Below are 23,197 nucleotides of genomic sequence, written 5' to 3' on the forward strand. Positions count from 1 at the left end.
AATTTTATTTAGTTTTAGGTTAGATTTAACTCTTTTTATGAGAAATGTTGATCTAGCTGAGCAGTCATTAAAAATACCTTCACTTATATAGCAGAATTTTAGTATATGATTAACTAAAAAACAAATACCATTAAAAATGCAATAAATTAAGAAGTAGTCAGGTATTTTGCACAAAAGTGTACAGGATAAATTCTGAAATAAGAGTAGGTGACAATTACCTGTGATCCAGTCAGCCATATTTTTCCTTTTAATTGACCAAACAGAAGGTCAGTTCACATTAACAGCTTCACAGTTTATCTCATTCATCCAGGTCATTTTCACCATGCTCTTGCCTCAAAAGTACCCCTTCAACAAAAGTCAGTATTTCTTGTCTCTACATTTCTGTCCTTGAATTAGGAAATAATTGCATTTAAGATACTTATTTTTTGATAAATGCCTTTACAGATTAGGCAAAGCTACACATTACTTGGGTTATCAATAATGTCTACATTGACATAAATACTAAATTATACTGTTAAAAGTTTTACTTGAACATTTTTCATATAATTGTTCTCTGTATTATTAAGTAATGTAGTATACAAAGGTTTTAGTAAATGAGAATAGTAGCTTGTACCCAGTATATAATACTTAGTACAATTCATGTGCTTCCTATTCATAAACACATCTCTCAACACTTTACGCCAAAGAGATGACTTAATGAATGAGTACTGTTTTTGTGTAAAGCCAAGTGCTTGCCACAGTAGAGGGATTAAGGAGTATTTTTGAAAGGATTAGCAAATGACTTCTTCTCAGAAAACAGCGGTCAGATGTAGTGGTAAGGCTATAAAATGCAAAGACATGGTTAATAAATTTAATTTAATGCATTTGAGGTAATGAAAAATGTTCGTTCTTGAATAAATTTATGATGCTAAAACACTGCGTTCCCACTAACTACTTTATTTTAAACATATTGCATGACCTCAACCAAACAGCCTTCTAAGTTTGACAAGGATCCGGTAAGAATTTTTAGAATACTGGACTCTTCTCTGTAGGTTTTCTGGAAATAGATTTAAAAACTAAACTAGAAATAGTGGATGTTATTTACAAATGAACCATGTAAATTGAAAAATGCCCTGTCTAATTTACCTTATAGGACAATATTTAAAGTTGCTGCCTTTCTATAATTTTTGTTACTCTTTCAGATAGATAATCCCACTCAGTATCCAGAATAAAATGATGGCTTGGCAACTCTTTTAAAAATTTCAGGACGATTGCTTTTACCAATTTATTTTAAATTGTTTTAGAGGTCATTCTCTCATTGTAAATACTGTATATTAGACTTTTTTGAACAAATACTTGAACAGTCTGTTATTTGTAGCGCATGTTTCATTTTGCATGAGTTCAATTGTCATAGAAAATTCAGTATGATAGTGTTGTAGCCAGTTTCTTTCTGAGAGTCAATCTGCATTGCCCAACCTTTATTATAAAGGCACAGAATATTAGTGGAAAGGATTAAATTTGATAGAGCTAATAGGAGAGGTTATTTAAAAATGTTTGAGTTCTCTTGGCATGTTTTGTTTTCTTTAATTTTATCTTCTCCAGTTTCTTAAGGTTCATATTCCACTAGTAATTATTTCATTTTGTTCTCAAAGGGTAAAGCTGAATTTATTGGCAGAACCTTTGCCAAACCCATTACAAAGATGTCTGATGAGCACTATGGACCACCTCGTTTTCCTCCCCAACTTGAATACTACCAGATTTATCGGGGTAATTGCACAGCAGGAGATCTCTTAGCAGCTTTTGAGTTGCTCCAGGTAACTACTTATCAGCATTTTGTTCCTCAGCAAATTGTTTATTTTTAATGAGGAGAATGTGGTAAAACATTAGATATACCTGTACTTTAATCTATTACTGAAATGAACATGCATGAATATTGTGGTCATTTAGCTCAAGCCATGAGGCAAAAAATAAATTAAAATAATGACAAGGTTTATGCCATACTTCCGTCATACTCTGAGATTGACTCAAGGCGAGAGTCTATATCCAAGGCTCACAGGTGGCTAGATATCAGGGCCAACAAGCTTTAGCAGCCAGGAGATGCATATGAAGTGCTCTCTAAGGCTGTGTTTGTACGCCAATCCCTCACACTGCCTACAAGGCTTTTTTTGTAGCCGGCTCCTCCAGGGATCTCCGTGGCCTCCTAAGTTGGAGGGTATGGGCAAACAAAGGGACAAAGCAGCTGGGAGCATGTGTCGCTAATGAAGACCTGAGTGGCATGGAGGAAGTAGCTACTGAAGAAGATAATTTTCCTTTTCAGGGTCACATAACACCGGTCTAATTTGCACTAATTTCAATTCTTCCATCTCTCACCCTCCCTGGTCAATATAATCTCATATATAAATCGTAGCATTCCAAATGTTCAGAGAGCTGTAATAATGTGAATGTAATGCATTCTGTACAGCAACTGCCACCTGTGGCTTCAGTCAGTACAAGGGGATGCGTGTTTAAGGAACAATTTAATGATTAATGACTGGGTGGAGGAGCACATATATTTAGCATTTAACATACTACTTTAATTACGGTGGTGTTTGAGTAACACTCTTAAATTATTGATCTTACAGTGAATTTTACTATGTTCTTAGTGTGTACAGTACTTTTTGAAAATGTATCCCATAACACCAAATGTCACCATTGTGTATCAGGGTGGTCTCAGACGTTTACAATGCCATATATCAGTTATCTTAATAACTGGCAAAAGCTACAGCAGTGTGAGTCAATATTCTTTGCTTTTTTACAAGTTATACTTATGAAAGTAGCTTGTTTCAGGATAGTGATATTAAAGAAAAATACTGTACAGTATATTCTAATGAGTAGGATCTCTGCCAGTAGATGTCTAAGGATCAGTGTTTAATGAGGTGTCCAGAACATATGGTCACATTTCAGATTCTACAATTGCAATGTTCAATAATGACCTTATCTCCAAGGTACTGTGTTACCAGGTACATTGTATGTGCAATGTGTAATGCCCAGTTTGGAAATTATATGAATAGCACAAAAATCCTTAAACAATTTGTTACTAGAGTTTAACTCTCTTATCTACTAACACAAATTCCAACTTTGAGCCTTTATGTGTAATTATACCCACACATGAAGATTAGGAAAGAGTGTTCGAACTCAGCAATTCTGGTTGTGCAGCCAATGCTTTTCATGTAGCAAATCCCCACACAAAGCTTCAACTTTGTCCCCAGCAATGAAGTGATCATCTTTTGGTATTTTAAATTGACTGGTATCCAAATGAATATTGTAGATTATGAATATTGTACTGTAGATCATCAGTAGGTCTTGCACTTTGAATTTTCCCTTTTTTAATGGGTCTAGATAAAAATAAAGATTATTGTTAAAGCTAAATAATCTTCATCTGGAATAATGGTCCCAAGACCCACTACAAAAAAATCACCTGCATGAATGTACTCTGTGGGCTCACTACCAATAAAAAAAGGAGTGTGGATAGGATTCAGTGCCAGTGTAAATTTTATTCCAACTACATTTTTCCATATATATATATGAACACAACAGTCCTAAGAGTGCCTCCTTTAGGAGATTAATTGACCATGATTTATACTATAATCTGGCAAACCAACCATTAAACAATTAGGCAAGAAAACCCCACTAGACATTTAGAAATGTAATTCAGTGAGACATTTTAGTACATCAAAGTGACTAAAAGACAGCTTAGGTTTTAAGACAGTTTCAGTTTATTTTTTACATTATCAACATCATCCTCAAAGAAAGCAGTGTACATTTAAAACATTATTTTTGAATATAACAAAAACATACAATATAAATATACAAATAAATATATGTAAACTATATATTAATTTGTGTACTATAAATACAAGTATATTTAAGTTAAAGTATTCTGGTTGCACGGTCAGTTCCAAAGTTCTTTCAGGCTACATTATTCTGGAAGGCTCTGGGTCATCCTGTCCAACGGCCAATGATTGACAGCCCCTGAAGTTTACAGTTTGGAGATTAAATTGTTTTTTAAATGTCATCAACCTACATATGCACAAGTATATTTTGTCTCATGGAATGAAGGTTTTCTGTCAAATGCTGCATATTAAAACCATACATTTAAAACATTACTATACTGTATACGCACTAAAAATCATGTATGTTTATATAAACTAAAACATATATAATTTGGCAATAGTTTGATGAATATCATTGGGGTTGAGCAATTTTCAGTTTCTATGATTTCATTTGCTCTCCTAACAAGTTTCACTCTGTTGTTTCTGTTGATGCCATCTTCTTTAAATATTGTAAAAGAAATGAAGATTATGACAATTTTACAGGCAATATGGAGGAAAATGTGTTGGGCCTATTTTCATTTGTGCTTATCCAGGCCCCTTATTAAAATGCAGATAGAAAAATTGTTTCATTAATGTTACACTAGAACAGCTGGTGTTGACTATATAGACAGCACAGGTACTTGCATTGCAGCTGAATAACATCCAGTATAAACCTTGAAGCAGTCCAGACCACACAGAGAAAATCACAATGCTAGCAAAATTTGACTGCTTTTGTTTTTTGCAAAGCTGGTAAAACCAAAATTTTAAACAAAACAATCATTGCACTGTGACATTTTCTTTCTGGTCAGAAACAGGGTAAGCACTTTTTAATTGTTGTAGCCTAAAAGGAAGCTTATAGACTTCTGCAAGGTTTCAGGAAACTTAAAAGAAGAAAAAAAGGCTTAAGAAGGAGCAAACATTTACTTTGCTTATATTGTACCATTAAGTTAGCTAGTAAGTGTAGCTTCTTTTTCAAACGCATATTTGCAACTCTATGAGAGTATCAGTGTTTATGTGTGTGTAGTATTGCATGATAACTGCATCAGTCAAACAAAAAAGTCTATACTAATTATTCTGCTATTTAAATATAGTATAGTTTAACTAAGTGTCAATTCCTCCCCATTTACTCATTCTGCATTTGTAGTTTTCATAGCAATGACTGCTGAAACCATTTAAGGAACTCTGTTGTTCTTATGTCTCAGCATTTACTGACATTCTTAGCAAGCCATCATGCCATGAAAACGTATTTGTACATAACTGCATATTTAGAAACCTACTCATGTGTCTGTTCACCACAATGGTAACAGATTTAGAAATTTTGTAAAAATGTTGCACTCTTTTAACCACAAATTCATTGTCTCTTCTCATCACATGTCTATACCACTTCAACTTATTTTCCTATACTTTCTTGGATATATCCCCTAATTTTGTTGTACATCTGATTGTCTAATTTCTTATTGTGTCGTTCTTTTTAAACACCACATATTCATCTCGACATTCTCATTTTCACCACACCCATCTTCTTCTGTGCATTTTATGATTTCAAAATTGAAATTTTTGTACAACTGAAAAACCAAGGCGAAGATTAATGGTAAGGTTTTTAAGAAAGTGGTAGGACCAGAAATGATGTATGGAGCTAAGTCATGGGCAGTAAAGGGTTAAAGGTCTTACTATTGTCTTAAATACCTTACCTTTAACTCTCACCTTGATTCTTTAGTCATCTAATACTCCTGATACCTTCTCCTAATTGCTCCATCCATACTGCACACTATCAGTTATGTCTGCATCCAGTTCTCCATTTTGGGATAACACTGAACCTTGGTATTTAAACTTATCCTGTCTTTTCAATAACTCTCTCTGCAGGGTAACTTCTTAATCTTGATCAAAATTAAATCTCAGATATTCTGCCATCTTCCTCTGTATTTTCAATCACCTATCTTTTAGAGCCATTCTCTGTTCTTGTCTATGTTATCAACAAAAAGTCTACACCAAAGGAATTGATTTTTTTTTATTCCATGAGTCATCACAACTAATAACCATATCAAAGAGTTAAGCACTTAAAAAACCTGATGCAAACCTACTCTAACTTGTGTGAGGACAAAAAAGGCAAAAAAATAATTGATGCTTTTCAGCAGAATGATGTTCCTAAGGATGCAAGTCTCAGATTAGACTGTCCAAGATGGCGACACATCCGGTGAAATGCCAGACAGACAGGAAGAGGCGGGTCAAGGTGGACGGACACCAGAAGTGGTGTCAGAGGTGGTGAGGTTGTCAATCATCTGGTCTGTAGAGGAAGGGAGGATAAGAAGAGGTGTTAGAATACAGCACCACCCTGTGGACAGGCAATCTTGTCTGACACAACACTGGTTCTTACCTTTGTCCTCACTCTCTCATATAAATCCCTGGCAGTCTTCACATACTAGTCTGGTACTCTTTTCCTCCACAAACACCTCCAGATCTATTGACATGATGCCCTATCATAAGCCTTTTCCAAATCAATGAACACCACATGCAGACCTCTCTGTTTTTGTATTGCTTTTATATGAGCTGTCTCAATGCAAAAACTGCATTAGTTGTTCCTCTCCCTGGCATAAAACCATATTACTCTTCTCCTTTAGTGGTCTTCTCTCTGAGCCATATCTCTATTGCATATTCCCAGATTTTTATCACATGTGATATAAGTTTTATCATGCTATAGTTTCCAAGATACTGAACTGCTCTCTTCTCCTTATAAATGGGTACAATCACACAGTTCCTCTACTCCACTGGTATTTCCTCTTGGTCTTCTATCATTTGCATTAGATCCCACAACAGATCTATTCCGTCTTCCCATAAACTCTTCCAGATTTCCACTAGTATTTAACCTGGTTCTATTGCCTTTCAAATCCATATCCAACTGCACTTCATTCAAAGTTTTCTTTCTAAACCTGTTTCTAAGCCCTTCCTCTTTTAATCTCCACCACTATATCTATGTTGCTGCTTGCTCTTGTGGTGTTATCTTGCTGACTCTGATCTGGCACTCAGTTACCACCACTTTATGCTGTACTTTCACACTTTCTCCATTTATTATTTAGAAATCTTTTGTTTCTTTAAAATTACATCTTTGACAGATTAGAGTGTCCATTTGTCTTTCTCTTCTTCCACTACTGGAAGTCACAAGCTGATTTACTTTCTTCTCAAAAAATTTAATTATTACTAAATCAAATGTAATCTTCTATGTACCCTCTATATCACCTCTCTGCTCTTTCCCATGTGACCACTTAAATACCCACCAACAACCACTTTAACTTCTTTTTATGCAACCCTAAGCTGTTCATTCAATTGTATCCAGAAAAGCCTCCTTATCATCTTCCTCAGAGCCCAGCTGAGGAGCATATGCACAAATTATGTTAACTACAGTCTCATCAAGACCCAATTTGACACTCATTACCCTATCACTCCTCCTATTCACACTATCCTTATGTTCCACTAGTTCTCCTTTGCTCATTCATTTCACTGTAAAACAACTTACATCCCCCCCCCCCCTCAATTTTCTTGCCTTATTTCAACTCCATATAGGATCAAATTTCTAGCCCTACTACTTTTCAAGTACCAGTTGGTTGGTGTGTCACATATGCTTGTCGCTTAACAGATATCATAGCTGTAATCCTTCTTTTTCCAAACAAATTATTCTGCAATTTGCTTTATGGTCAGCAGATGTCGGTTCTGTTATTTTCATTTCTGCCATGTCATCTTCTTGATCAGTTTACCTATTAAGTTTGCCATACAAAAGGTGCAAAACCTAATAACTTCATTGAAGTCACTGCTAGCCACATTTTTTGCTTCACCAGAGAAAATCAACCAAGACTAACACAAATATATATATATATATATATATATATATATATATATATATATATATATATATATATATATATATATATATATATATATATATATATATATATATATATATATAGATAGATAGATAGATGCATAAGTCACTGTCTTACACTCGAGAGAAGATGACGAGTCCAAAAACGTCAAGAAAACCAGCTTTATATCAATCAAAATGGGAACAGTTAGGGTATTAATTCAAATAGGAGCTTCCACTTCATTACACACAGAGACAGCAAGCAAGCAGTGAGGGGGCTAGGTCAGTGGCTAGGTTAGAATGTTCTCCTCATCAAGCATTGGGTGATAGGCTGTGAACTAGTAGCTGCCTTGGTGGCACTATGAACCAGCACTGGACTCAGCAACGGACACGCAATCCTTGACAGATTTGTCAAGCATGTTTCAGTGTGCAACACAGTTGGGAAGGGTCTGAGATCTCACATCCACCCCCTCAGCTTTGCTCACACCAGTGTGGATAAATTAGTCCATGCCAGGCTCAGCCAAACGTAAGGGAACGTCAGCTTTGACGTGTACAGAACTGGGATGGTGGCGAACATCAAAAGCAAGTACTGCAAGCTAATAAACCACTGAATGAGCCAAGAATCCAAATCCTTCTGTCCGACCCCATAAGTAGTAGCAGAGGGTCTCCACCTCCCACTTAACTGCCAAACATTCTTTTTCAATGGTTGAGTAATTATGTTGCCAGCCAGCCTCAACCTGTCAAGCACTGCCTGCAGACTGTCGAGATGAGACCTCCAGTCATTACTGAAAATAACCACATCATCAAGATACACTCCATCATACGAGGAATGGGGTCGCATCCGCTGAAAAGTCAGCAGCGCACCATGGAGGCCAAATGGAAGTCTGGTGAATTCAAAGAGCATGTCCAGCGTGGTAAATGCGGTCTTCTCACAACTGTACTCCTCCAGGGGCACCTGCTCCTTTGTGTGATCCATGGTGGAAATATACAAGGCTTACCCAAGTTTTACCAATAAGTCATTAATACGCGGTATCAGGTAAAAATCAAACTTGGGAATTTTTTTCAAGCATCTAAAATCAATACAGAACCAAACCGAGCCATCTGGTCTTGTAACAGAACAATTGGGCTTCGCCACTCACTTTTACTCTTGTGTATTACACCCAGCTCAAGCACCTTCTTCACCTCCCCCGCGTAGCACGTTCTTCATTGCTTCTAGAAGATGATAGAGGTGCATCTGTATTTTAACACTAGAATGTACTTTGTCAGCATGCCTATGCACTGGAAGCTCTGCAGTCTACTTTGACTTAACGCTGTGGGAAGATAAGTAAATAAATATAGGTAAGCATCATTCAATGTGTCTTTTATGAAAACAGCGTATAAGTGTTTTTCATATAAAGACCATCACAAAACATAATCAAAAATGGAACTTTGCACAATACCTTGGCAAGCTCTATAAGCCAAGCTGTTTCATTGAATGACATGCATGTCGCAGATTGACTGACAGGATGGTGCCCAACCTGTTGCTGAATCCAAAATGTGCCATCTTTCACCTTTAACACTAGAATTACCAGAGCCTACGAAAAAAACTCGTAGATCCGTCCCAACTTAAAACGCATCGCACCTCTCCGTCAGCGTCTTTTGTCCTTTAAATGTGCTGATAAGCAGCAAACAAGCAGCCTGCAATTACATCCCCCACCCCACACAGTTTTCTCAGCTCAAGTCTGCTTACCTGCGTGTCAGTTGCTTAGAGTTGTATAGAGTGAGTAGTCAAGCAAAATGACACCTTTTGTAAATACTATATCGTTATTTCGAACACTTGCATTTCATGTGTTTTCCATGTCTACAATGATCTATGCACAGTAAACACATTGTTAAAACAGAAATATTTTTCATGTTTTAGTAATAATTGACAAGATGTAGACATGAAGTGTATAATGTGTGAAGGCTGAATTCCAAATATCAAAGAAACACTTTCACAAAAGGTACAAATACAACAGAACAAATGCTCTTCCGTTCAAAAATATAACTGCAGAAAAACAACCCATGTTAGGGTGCGACATTGACACACAGTTGCTACAACAGCTTCGGTGGCAAAACGGTATCAGCTGTTGACCGGTAATTAAAGCTTCACGGGTTTGATCCCGGAGGAGTCCGTTTTGAGAAGTGAGCTGCTCGTATTCTTACTATTTTAGAATAAAAACATACATTTGATTCCAGTCTGTAACAGCCGGTGTAATTTATAATACTCGTAAAGATTAGCCTTTTTTTTTTTTTTTTTTATTCAGATTTATTCTGTCTGCCACGTTCACGATCCCAACTCCAACCCACATTTGACACTGCTGTTTTCACATAGACGTGCTATAACAGAGGTAAACTCAAATCATGACAACAGTAAATGGGTAAATAACATTCGATCTGGCTTTTATGTAAGTAACATATAAATGTTAATGTTTTGGGCATATGAACCGTCCTTTGTATGTAAGAGCTAGATCGAATGTTAACTCATGATTTGAGTTTTGCACTAATCCCTCGCTATATTGCGCTTCGACTTTCGCAGCTTCACTCTATCGCGGATTTTATATGTAAGCATATTTAAATGTATAACGCAGATTTTTCGCTGCTTCGCGGGTTTCTGCAGACAATGGGTCTTTTTACTTCTGGTACATGCTTCCTCAGTTGGTTTACCCAGTTGATTTCGTAAAAGGGACGCTATTGGCAGATGGCTGAGAAGCTACCCAATGAGAGCACACAGTTAAGTTCCTGTGTGCTGATTGGATCAGCGATGGAGCACCGAATTTGATTCTGCTGCGTTAACCAGGAAGTCTTGTCTTGCTCATTCAGCATCAACGTGTTTTGCTGTGTAAAAAGTTAACTTTTTTGTGCTCTTTTGTGTCAACCTTTGTGCATAGTCAAGCCCTTCGTTATGGCTCCAAAACGATCTGCTACTGCTTCAGGGGCTGTGCCCAAACGCCAACGGAAGATGCTAACGATTGCCAAAAAGGTAAACGTTTTGGAAATGTTGAAGGAAGGGAACAGCTACACTGCTGTAGGATGCAATTACGGCATCATTGAGTCTACGGTTCTTTTTATTTAAAAAGGAGAAAATAATATAAGATCTACGGCCGCAGTGTCCTTTAACCAGGGCGCAAAACAAGTTGTAAGTGGACGTAATAAGGCGGTAGTCTGGATGGAATCTGCTTTAGGGATTTGGATCGAAGACTGCCAGAAGATGAACAACGGCGGTGCTACACAGTCACCTGAAAAGGCTCCTTTAGAAGAGCTGTAATGCTCTCCTTTGTTGTGCAGTAAAACTAAACTCATTATCGTTATTGGACAAGTCGTCGTATCATTGTTCGTGAGTAACCATAATTAATTTTCTACATACAGTACTTGGTACATGTATGTACGTTTAGTGTCACTGTACACACATTTTACTGTATACAATTTTTCTTGCATTGTACGTATTTATTGCTGGTGGCCTGTCTATCGTAATGGCTGTAACATATGTGATATCGGAGATGCTCGATATCTTTAAAATAATATTTAGGTTTTACTGTATATAAACAGTGTGTTTACATACATAATTTCAACAAATCTTACTTAATATCTAAGAGAATACAAAGGGTTTATGCTGTATAACTGTGCGGGAAATGTTTATAAGAGTGTGGGAGAGTTTATAAGGGCTTAAAGTACAAACCGGAATCCAAAAAAGTTGGGACACTATACAAATCGTGAATAAAAACTGAATGCAATGATGTGGAGGTGCCAACTTCTAATATTTTATTCAGAATAGAACATAAATCATGGTACAAAAGTTTAAACTGAGAAAATGTATCATTTTAAGGGAAAAATATGTTGATTCAGAATTTTCACTCATGCAACAAATCCCAAAAAAGTTGGGACAAGGCCATTTTCACCACTGTGTGGCATCTCCCCTTCTTCTTACAACACTCAACAGACGTCTGGGGACCGAGGAGATCAGTTTCTCAAGTTTAGAAATAGGAATGCTCTCCCATTCTTGTCTAATACAGGCCTCTGACTGTTCAATTGTCTTGGGCCTTCTTTGTCGCACCTTCCTCTTTATGATGCGCCAAATGTTCTCTATAGGTGAAAGATCTGGACTGCAGACTGGCCATTTCAGTACCCGGATCCTTCTCCTACGCAGCCATGATGTTGTGATTGATGCAGAATGTGGTCTGGCATTATCTTGTTGAAAAATGCAAGGTCTTCCCTGAAAGAGATGATGTCTGGATGGGAGCATATGTTGTTCTAGAACCTGAATATATTTTTCTGCATTGATGGTGCCTTTCCAGACATGCAAGCTGCCCATGCCACACGCACTCATGCAACCCCATACCATCAGAGATGCAGGCTTCTGAACTGAGCGTTGATAACAACTTGGGTTGTCCTTGTCCTCTTTAGTCCGGATGACATGGCGTCCCAGATTTCCAAAAAGAACTTCAAATCGTGACTCGTCTGACCACAGAACAGTCTTCCATTTTGCCACACTCCATTTTAAATGATCCCTGGCCCAGTGACAATGCCTGAGTTTGTGGATCTTGCTTAGAAATGGCTTCTTCTTTGCACTGTAGAGTTTCAGCTGGCAACGGCGGATGGCACGGTGGATTTTGTTCACTGACAATGGTTTCCGGAAGTATTTCTGAGCCCATTCTGTGATTTCCTTTACAGTAGCATTCCTGTTTGTGGTGCAGTGTCGTTTAAGGGCCCGGAGATCACGGGCATCCAGTATGGTTTTACGGCCTTGACCCTTACGCACAGAGATTGTTCCAGATTCTCTGAATCTTCGGATGATGTTATGCACAGTTGATGATGATAGATGATCCTCTACCCATCTTGGCTTCTGAGAGACACTGCCACTCTGAGAAGCTCTTTTTATATCCAATCATGTTGCCAATTGACCTATTAGTGTTTATTGGTCTTCCAGCTCTTCGTTATGCTCAAATTTACTTTTTCCAGCCTCTTATTGCTACTTGTCCCAACTTTTTTGGGATTTGTTGACACCGTGAAATTTTGAATCAACATATTTTTCCTTTAAAATGATTCATTTACTCGTATTAAACGTTTGATCTGTCATCTACGTTCTATTACAAATAAAATATTGACATTTGCCATCTCCACATCATTGCATTCAGTTTTTATTCACAATTTGTTTAGTGTCCCAACTTTTTTGGAATCCGGTTTGTACAGTGAAACCTCATTTATCATGGTTAATCCATTCCAGACTCTACCGTGATAAATGAATTTTCGCGAAGTAGGATTCTTTATTTATAAATCGAATATTTTCGCAGTTAGAGTATAGAAAACCTGTTTAAGACCTTCTAAATACGTTTTTTTAACATTATTAGAGCCCTCTAAACATGAAATAACACCCTTTAGTCACCATTACACATGTATTACCCAATATATTAGACAAAATAAGAGAAAATAAGACATATTAGACGTTACAAATATCATATTACTAGGCGCACTCGCCTTTTAAGGCGACCGACTTTTATCCTCAATTTTTGTGCGCTCCATGTGTACATCAGGCATGTAAGTGTAGGGAATGAGAACATCAAAGTGTCCATTCATAACATCTCCCAAAAACGTACGTTTTTTTTTAATCGCCTCAAGTGCCTGTCCAAAGTCGTACAATGTCAGCCCGAATCTGTACCGCTAAAGACGGAGTTTCATGTACTAAATAAGCTATAGATGAGAATAAGCAAGCATCATCTCCCCTGATATTTACTATGCGGTGAGGCATTTGTACTCCATCAACATTAATTATTTTCAGAGACATCATTTTGTCTATTTTTCCAGCGCATCGCGCACAAAAGCAAGGGAACAATGAGAGCAGCAGAACTCTGCTCACATCTCGTCGCTTCGTACCGACTTTTATCCTCAATTTTTGTGCGCTCCATGTGTACATCAGGCATGTAAGTGTAGGGAAATAGAACATCAAAGTGCCCATTCATAACATCTCCCAAAATCGTAAGTTTTTTTTATCCCCTCAAGTGCCTGTCCAAAGTCGTACAATGTCAGCCCGAATCTGTACCGCTAAAGACGGAGTTTCATGCACTAAATAAGCTATAGATGAGAATAAGCAAGCACCATCTCCCCTGATATTTACTACGCGGTGAGGCATTTGTACTCCACCAGCATTAATTATTTCCAGAGACATAATTTTGTCTATTTTTCCAGCGCATCGCGCACAAAAGCAAGGGAACAATGAGAGCACCAGAACTCTGCTCACATCGCGTCACTTCGTACCTCAAGCCGCAAGTAGTAAGTCTGTAATAAGCAGAATATCGCTACGCTTTGCACTCACAGGACAGAAGGACAATCCCGAATGCTTTTATATAGTAGATTATTGTACTGTACATTTAATTGCACACAACCACTAACCTATGAAGGCACAACCTCAGTAGGAGAGGTGGTGCAGTATCTTCAGCAGGTGCGTTGTTGTCTTCAGTGAAGAAGTACTAGGAGTAGGCAGTGGGTGTCTGGGTGCGTGGCTGAAGAACATCTTGATAGGCAGTTGCTGGCGTTTTCTTTTCATATGCGTGAGGAGGCTTTTGTAGGGTATTGCCATCTTTAATCATATCCAAGAGTTTCACCTTCTCCTGGATAGTAAGCATCTTCCTCCGGCGCTTAGTTTTATTGTCATAAGGCTTAGAAAAAGCAGCACGTTTAGGAGCCATCATAGGGCTTAGATAAAAGTTCTCAGAAAGCGCATGCATAGTGACGTAAGCGTGTATGAGAAAAAAAATCGCAATAGAGTGAAGCCGCGAAAGTCGAAGCGTGATATCGCGAGGGATCACTGTATATAAAAATAACCTTTCGCGGGAGGTTCTGGAACGCAACCCCCCCATATCGAAGAGGGATCACTGTACCTCTGTTATAGCGTCTCTATGTGTAAACAGCGGTGTCAAATGAGGTTGAGGGTGGGGGTGTTGGGGTCATGAACGCGGCTGAGAGAATAAAACTGAATAAAAAAAAGCTAACCTTTATGAGTATCATAAATTACGCCGGCTGTTACAGACTGGAATCAAATGTATGTTTTTATTCTAAAATAGTAAGAATACGAGCAGCTCACTTCTCAAAACATCCAGGATCGAACTCATGAAGCTTTGATTACCGGTCAACAGCTGATACCGTTGTGCTACCAAAGCTGTTGTAGCAACTGTGTGCCAATGTCGCACCCTAACGTGGGTTGTTTTTCTGCAGTTAAATTTTTGAATTGAAGCGCATTTGTTCTATTTGTACCTTTTGTAAAAGTGTTTCTTTGATATTTGAAATTCAGGCTTTACACATTATACACTTCTTGTCTACATTTTGTCAATTACTACTAAAACATGAAAAACGTTTCTGTGCTAAATCGTTATAGATACGGAACTCATACAAAATGCAAGTGTTCCAAATAACGACATAGTATTTATAAAAGTTGTCATTTTGCTTGACTTCTCACTGTATATAACTCTAAGCAACTGACACGCAGGTAAACAGACTTGAGCTGAGAAAACTGTGCGGGGTGGGGGATGTGATAGCAGGCTGCTTGCTGTTGCTGTTTATCAACACATTTAAAGGACAAAAGACGCTGACAGAGAGATGCAAAGCATTTTAAGGTGGGACGGATCTACGAGTTTTTTTGTAGGCTCTGGTAATTCTAGTGTTAAGTCTGGTGCAACTGTGTTATTCTTATGTGTGACTGGATGTTACCTGCAAGTAGGGCTTCTGTTCTATTTCTTAGTACTCTCATCCTCATCTGAGTTCACCTCTGTTCTTTATTCGAAAACAGCAGTGTCAGATTGGGGGGAACATGACTGAGAGAAAAAAAACCTGAATAAACAATAATAATAAGAGCAGCTCATTACTGAAAACGGTAATTCTGGGAAGCATCCGGAATCGAACAGGCAACCTCTTGATTATGAGTTTGCAGTTCTTACTGCTGCACCACCCAAGCGCTCGTGTCAGTGTTGTACCCTAACCCAATTTCTTTTTCTTCGGTTATATACTTGAATAAAATCGCACTGTTTTATTATATGTGTACCTTTTGTGAAAGAGTTTATTTGATAGTTGGACTTCAGTCTTGACACATTATACACTTCATGTCACAAATTTTTCATTAGTACTATAACAAGAAAGACTTTCTGTTTTAGGTATGCGTTCAGAGTTTCTTGCCTTGCATTTCCTGCCATACTACACTTACACAGATCGTTGTAGACATGGAACATACATGAAATGCATGTGTTCCAAATAACAATATATTATTTACCCTATACAACTCCAGGCACCTCACACCCAGGTAAATAAACGAGCTGGGAGAATGTTTTGCCCGAGTTGAGCTGTGGCATCTGGGGGATGGAATAACAGGCTGCTTGCTGTTTGTGCTGATCGACACATTTGCAAAACAAAACATGCTAATGGAGAGGTGTGAAGGAATTTAAGGTGTCCCGAGATTACAGGTTTTTCGTAGGCTTCAGGGATTCTCCTGTTAACGCTGGGTTCAGTTATAATCTTGTGTTCAGCAATATCAGTCTGGCCAGGGATGGTCAGAAAAACATCAGAGTTTCTAACGATAAGCAACAGCAACTCAGTTCTGGGTGTCTGTGAAATCATCACTAATTGAAACCTCTGTCTGAGAGACTGCCGTGGAAGTGGAAGGAACTTCAACAGGTTTGTGCCACTCTTTCAAAAGATTAACATGCAAGATTTGCATGGGTTTTTGTCAGCTGGGAATTCTGACCTTATAATTCACAGGACTCTATGTTCTTCCACTACCGCCGGGTCCAGCCACTTCACCTGAAATTTATGTCGGTCAGACATGATCAACACCAATACCTGATGACCCTTTTTAAATTTGCAATATTTACATTTCTTGTCATAATTAAGTTTTTGTGCCTCTTGTTCATGCTGCTGATCCTCCACCATGATAAAGGACATATTAGAAATCTTTTTTTGAAGCAAAACAACTCAGCTGACAAATCTCTCTACGTGAGCTGCATTGTGAACCCCTGTCAGTTCCTCCCAAAAAATATGCAGCACCCCTCATGGTCAGCAGCCATATAACAGATCAAAAGGTCTCATGCTGGTCTATTCCTGGAGGGATTCCTGAAATGTGAACAGGAGAATGGGTCATCAAGGGCCACCAGCCGAATTATCTGTTTCAAAGTCCTATTAAATCATTCAGTCAAGCCATTCCTCTGCAGGTGATAAAACAGTGGCACTCCACTGTTTATTTGCAAATCTCTTACATGACTGCTTCATAACGTGGAAAGTAAAATCTCAAGAGGATTGCCAATATGCGTGAATATTTCTGAGTCTTAATATCAGCTTGGGCATTGGCTTTCCGTAATGCGGCTACCTCGGGGTATCTTGTTGCATAATCAACCAACACAAACATATATTGATAACCATTCTTACTCTTGGGAAGTGGGCCAACAATGTCTAACCCAACCCTCTCAAAAAGGTCATCCAAAATAGGCATCGGTGAGAGGAGAGCCCTAGCGGGTCTATGAGCAGAAACAACTTGACAGTTGAGGCAAAACCTACAAAACCACTGTACATCTCAACTCATATTCAGCCAATAAAAGTGTTTCAAAATGCAATCCCTTGTCTTCTCTGTGCTAAGATGATCCTCCAAGGCATGGATGTGAGCAGTTTTTAAAACCATCTCTCTATGCCCACTTGGGACCACCAACTGTTCAATCAGCCCTTCCCCTATGTAATCAGAAATTACCCGATATAAGAAAACATCCTTAATTAAAAAGTGGGGGGCAAGGATGAGCTTGAGGATAAAGGAGTTGTAGATCCAAACAAAGAAGACCATACTGATGGAAAACCAGCCCATGGGATCCACAACAAAATTAATGCGGAGGCTAATTGTGAAGGATGATGTAGGGAACCCATTGTTCAGACAGGGTGATGAAGCATCGATTCCTTATTAAGACATCAAAGCTTTTTCTGGGCACAAACTTCCATTGTGACCAGGGTCCTTACTCTCTGTTATATAATGGAGCACATATGCTTGTTTAAATGCAAAGTCTAAGCTGCAGTCTTGCAAACTCTGTAGGAGTGTCAGTCCCCACGTCACCAGGGTCGGAATTTCAGAACACCCCACTTCTGGTACCATGTGACACGTGAGTCACTGTCTTACACCCAAGAGAAGATGCTGAGTCTAAACGCTTCAAGAGAACCAGCTTTTTTTCAAAATATGAACGGTAAGAATATTAATTCAAATGGAGCTACCACTTCAATACACACAGACACAGAAAATAATCCATGACGGGGCCAGGTTAGACTGTTCCCTGCATCAACCATCAGGTGACAGGTGCATTACACGGCGAGGCTACAAACTTGCAGTTGCCTCGACGACAGACAAGCAAACCTCGACAGATTTGTCAGCTGCATTGGTTCTCAAAGGGTCTTACAAATCTCACTATATATATATATATATATATATATATATATATATATATATATATATATATATATATATATATATATATATATATATATATATATATATATATATATATACTCCTAAATCCACTAAAATCAACTTATTATTATGAGGGGTCCAATTACAGCTATGCCCACGTTTTTGAAATTACTGGTCAGCTAAGTCATCATATCCATGGAGATTTGGGAGGAAACCTAGAATACTAATAGGAATATACACTCAAGAAATATAGTACTGTATACTATATTCTTGTAATCTAATCATTCCTTCTATAAACCTAGTTTAGTCTGGTCAGTGCCATAGAATACTTATCTTTTGCTATAATTATGCAAAAGATTATTTCAAAGTGGCATAAAATGCTACATTATTTACCATAGCTTTCTGATGAGCACACCTGATTTGTCAGCTTGATCTTTTTTCAAAGTTTGCTCTTAATTTAGCATCTCAGACAGTTCCTGATTAAATCTAGGGTAATACAGTAAGCAGTCTTCTCTCAAAAGCCAACATTACACAGACTCGCTTACACAAAAAGTTATAAATCACTCCCACTTTACAGTGCTTTTTGAATTTCAGTTATAGTACAAATTACCCTTTTTCAGAAATGTAAGGTTGGATAATTGTAATTCTGCAAGAAACTGTATAAAATGTATTGATTTTCTTTTGCTAAAGACCTTGTTGTTGTAGAATTCTCTGTGTGATACATAGCTCATGAATTTGACTTTGTTTTGATTCATTCTTCTATTTTATTTCAAAATTGGGGATGTTTTAGTCCAGACTGGAAAAAAGAAAACACCATAAAACATTTTTGTGCTTCCTGTACTTTTCTTTCCAGATTGGCCCAGGTGGAAAAGCTGACCTGCCTCCAATTGATGTCCCAACTGATTCAGAGAAAGGACCTATTTTACCTGTGCCCATGGGTGTCCGTCCTGTCTTGAGCAAATACAGGATTGAGGTACATCATTTGTATTTTATTTATAATAAATTTGAGATATTAGTTTTTTACACAAGGTACTGGCTTTTATAAATATTTTTTAAATTCTGAATTATAAAAACATTTAAGAAAAATTATTACACTATTTATTTTGACATTTTAGCAGAATAGTAAATCTCTAGACAAGTCAAATTCTTGCGTTTGCCTTCAGATACTAATGTATCTTCTAAATATTTAAAACAACCGAATAAAGTTAATTCATGGAGTTAAATTATGTACTGTAAGTGTACTAGGTGATGAATGTTAGTGCAGGTCTTCCTGTTAAACGGCATTTTAAGTTATGTAAGGAGCATAAATAAACATGTCTTGGTTGTGCCTCTCCCTTTTGTACTCCCACGAAAGCTGGCTGTGGGAGAAACAGTTAGTTGGTATGTTGACACCTCTGGAAATCTGGTTCTGCATCTTATTAATAGCCATAGAAAAAATTTCTTACAAAACATTTAAGATAATATTGTATTGTTTAAGAAAAAAAATCTGACATTTTAGTTATATGGTAGAATAATAAACAATTAAAATATTAGCTAGTAGGTAGCAGTAATATATAATTAAAAATTAGAAAAACCAATTGATTTAGGGAGGAAGATTAAATAATCTTTGAAAACCTTTACTGTATTTTTTCATTATATTTTAATAGTGATTGTAGTCATTTGATTTTCATTTTGTTCGAACATAAGCTTAGCTTTAAAGTTAACAAAGTATGATCCATATTCACCTTTTTTTAGGTATTGTTCTGGGGACTGAGAGACCTCAAAAGAGTGAACTTGGCCCAGGTAGACAGACCTCGGGTTGATATTGAATGTGCTGGAAAAGGAGTCCAGTCAGCCGTCATTCAGAACTATAAAAAAAATCCAAACTTCAGCACCTTGGTCAAATGGTTTGAAGTTGTAAGTATTTTTTGGTGTACCTGAATTTAAATAAATAAATAAAACAATATGTACAGTATATTTCCTTAATTTTTGTCCATATGGTGTACATTACTTTATATAATACTTGCCCAGTGATCAATACAACTAATGAAGTACCAATGTGCTACTGTGAAAGGGAATGTGTTGGGTCACTGAGGTCAAACACAATATAAATCTACCAAACATTAGTCTGCAGTGTCACTCAGAAGATTCTAAATACTCTGCGTTCAAGTGTGGTAATAAAAGATTGAGACACACACAAGATGGTATCTATCTAGAAACTGAAAATCAAGTCTTTTCAGGTTGCATTGGCTTTTCTATTCCACGGTAGTGCAGAGTTGTGTGTAAAAGGCTCCACTCTCACCTTTTCTTTGTGTTTTGGTTATTAAGCTTTTTGGTAGCTTTATAATTGTTTGATGAGTTTTACAAGTGGCTATAAGCCTTATTATGTTGTCCTATTGTCATTGTATTCTCTGCCTGGCTTTTGCACTTCTTATCAATTATCTGTGTGTCTGTATTCTCAATTGATACCTTCCTTTCCACTTCAGAAACTTGAAGCTTCCCAAACAAAGCTGAACATCTACTTTGACAAATAGGAAATATCTGAATATTGCTAATATTAATATTACTCTGTGCTCTAGGGTGATTTGAATATTTCCAATCCTTATAACATACCCAGAAAGTGGCATACACCATGTAGTGTGTACTCAGTGTGCATGTAACTAAGGCAATTGTTGAGAGAAGACTTGCACCCATCTTACTGAAGAGCTTTTGTCTTTTATTTCAATTCTGTCTTCAAATGACTTAATTTGCCTAATCTATTAGAAGAAACTCTGTGTGCTAGTTGTTGCAGGGTCAAGAAACTTCTTAAAGTCTAACTCTTGTCCTAAAAATGTACCTACTTTGAGATCTTAGTTAAATAATGACCAAAAATTACCTAATCTTTAGAACTGAGAAACTTAAGGAAGATTATAGTGAATAACAGTTTTGGGTGTTATACTGTTGTTTCAAACCTATTTCCTATGGGCATAGTTGAATTTCCAAATATATAATTATTAAAAACTTTTTAATCAAGCAAATTAGTGCCATCAGAAGATTAACAGTTCTTCTATTGTTGACCATTAATTTCATTCAGTGTTGTATTTAATAAAATGTTAAGCAGAGTGTTTTTGAAGTATAATACACCATTAATCCTCCAGAGTGTCACATAGTCATTGAATAAAGAACTTAGAATTGCCTACAGCACTGGCAGAAAATTATTAAAAATCTTAATAAATTAAAGTAGAGCTGAGTAAACAAAGAAGTCCTCGTAATTAAACTGAGGACTGCTGGTGTTCTGAGACCAAAAGGCTAACAGGCACACTCCTTCTGTCCTCTTCTGTGCTAGCAATATTAGATTTAAATGACCAAGCCTCTGTAATTTTAACATTTTAGCGCTGAATTTGAAAGATAATATAAAAAGAATGCACTTTTTGAGTCAAGTAGGATATATTTTTTCCACAAAGTAAGCACAGTTTCAAGTACTTTTGGCATATGTGAAATTATGTTATCTATTAGTGTGTCTAATTAGAACTTTTAATTTGTATATAGCACTTTATCCTTTCTCTGGGATTAAAAAATTGATATATATATATATATATATATATATATATATATATATATATATATATATATATATATATATATATATATATATACTGCTCAAATCAGAGTATAGCATCAGGTCAATGAAACTTCTGGGATATTGATTTGGTCAGTTAAGTAGCAGAGGGGGTTGTTAATCAGTTTCAGCTGCTTTGGTGAGATAATCCTTAAAACAGGAATGGTTTTACAGGTGGAAGCCACTGACATTTTCCTTCCTCATCTTTTCTGACTGTTTATTCAGTAGTTTTGCATTTGGCCATGGTCACTGTCACTACTGGTAGCATGAGGTGATACCTGGACCCTGCAGAGGTTGCACAGATAGTCCAACTTCTCCAGGATGGCACATCAATATGTGCCATTGCCAGAAGGTTTGCTGTGTCTCCCAGCACAGTCTCAAGAGCATGTAGGAGATTCCAGGAGACAGACAGTTACTCGAGGGGAGCTAGACAGGGCCATAGCAAGTCTTTAATCCATCAGTAGAACCAGTGTCTGCTCCTTTGGGCAAGGAGGAACAGGATGAACACTGCCAGAGCCCTACAAAATGAACTCCAGCAGGCCACTGGTGTAAATATTTCTGACCAAACAATCAGAAACAGACTTCATGAGGGTGGCCTGAGAGCCTGATGTCCTCTAGTGGGCCCTGTGCTCACTGCCTGGCACCATGGAGCTTTTGGCATTTGCCATAGAATACCAGAATTGGCAGGTCCACCATTGGTGCCCTGTGTTTTTCACAGATGAGAGCAGGTTCACCCTGAGTACATGTGACAGACTTGAAAGGGTCTGGAGAAGCCGTGGAAAACATTATGCTGCCTGTAACATCATTCAGCATGACCGGTTTGGTGGTGGGTCAGTGATGGTCTGGGGAGGCATATCCATGGAGGGACGCACAGACCTCTACATGCTCGACAACGGCACCTTGACTGCCATTAGGTATCGAGATGAAATCCTTGGACCCATTGTCAGACCCTATGCTGGTGTACTGGGTCCTGGGGTAGTCCTGATGCACACCAATGCCTGGCCTCATGTGGCGAGAGTATGCAGGCAGTTCCTGGAGGATGAAGGAATTGATACCATTGACTGGCCCCTACGCTCGCCTGACCTAAATCCAATAGAACACCTTTGGGACATTATGTTTCAGATCATCTGATGCCGCAAGGTTGCACCTCAGACTGTCCAGGAGCTCAGTGATGCACCGGTTCAGATCTGGGAGGAGATCCTCCAGGGCACCATCCATCAATCTCATTAGGAGCATGCCCCGATGTTGTCAGGCATACATACAAGCACGTGAGGGCCATACAAACTACTGAGTATGATTTGATTTGCTGCAATGAAATTTCAGTAAAATAAATTAGCCTTTTGTTTCACTTTGATTTTCGGTGTGTCTTTGAATTCAGCCCTCTGTAGGTTGATAATTTTCATTTCCATCAAACGATGTGGCATCCTTTCATTCCTAACACATTACCCAGTCCATATCAGTATAGATATCCAGCATGATTTTTTTCCTTATGAGAT

At 37.7% G+C, this 23,197-nt stretch overlaps 1 protein-coding gene across 8 annotated transcripts in view; it reads left to right on the forward strand.

Annotated features, from left to right (window-relative positions):
• otofa (otoferlin a) overlaps positions 1-23,197 on the forward strand; it is a 565,861-nt gene that overhangs the window by 475,114 nt on the left and 67,550 nt on the right. For 6 of the 8 annotated variants that reach the window (XM_039748300.1, XM_039748302.1, XM_039748307.1 and 3 more), the window contains exons 26-28: positions 1,632-1,793; positions 18,978-19,097; positions 19,859-20,020. In XM_039748300.1, the coding sequence (XP_039604234.1) occupies positions 1,632-1,793; positions 18,978-19,097; positions 19,859-20,020 (444 nt within the window). Of the gene's footprint in view, positions 1-971; positions 996-1,631; positions 1,794-18,977; positions 19,098-19,858; positions 20,021-23,197 lie in introns of all 8 variants that reach the window. The other 2 variants (XM_039748301.1, XM_039748299.1) reach the window with 1 other exon arrangement.

Source organism: Polypterus senegalus, chromosome 3, assembly GCF_016835505.1.
Source record: "Polypterus senegalus isolate Bchr_013 chromosome 3, ASM1683550v1, whole genome shotgun sequence".
Lineage (NCBI taxonomy): Eukaryota > Metazoa > Chordata > Cladistia > Polypteriformes > Polypteridae > Polypterus > Polypterus senegalus.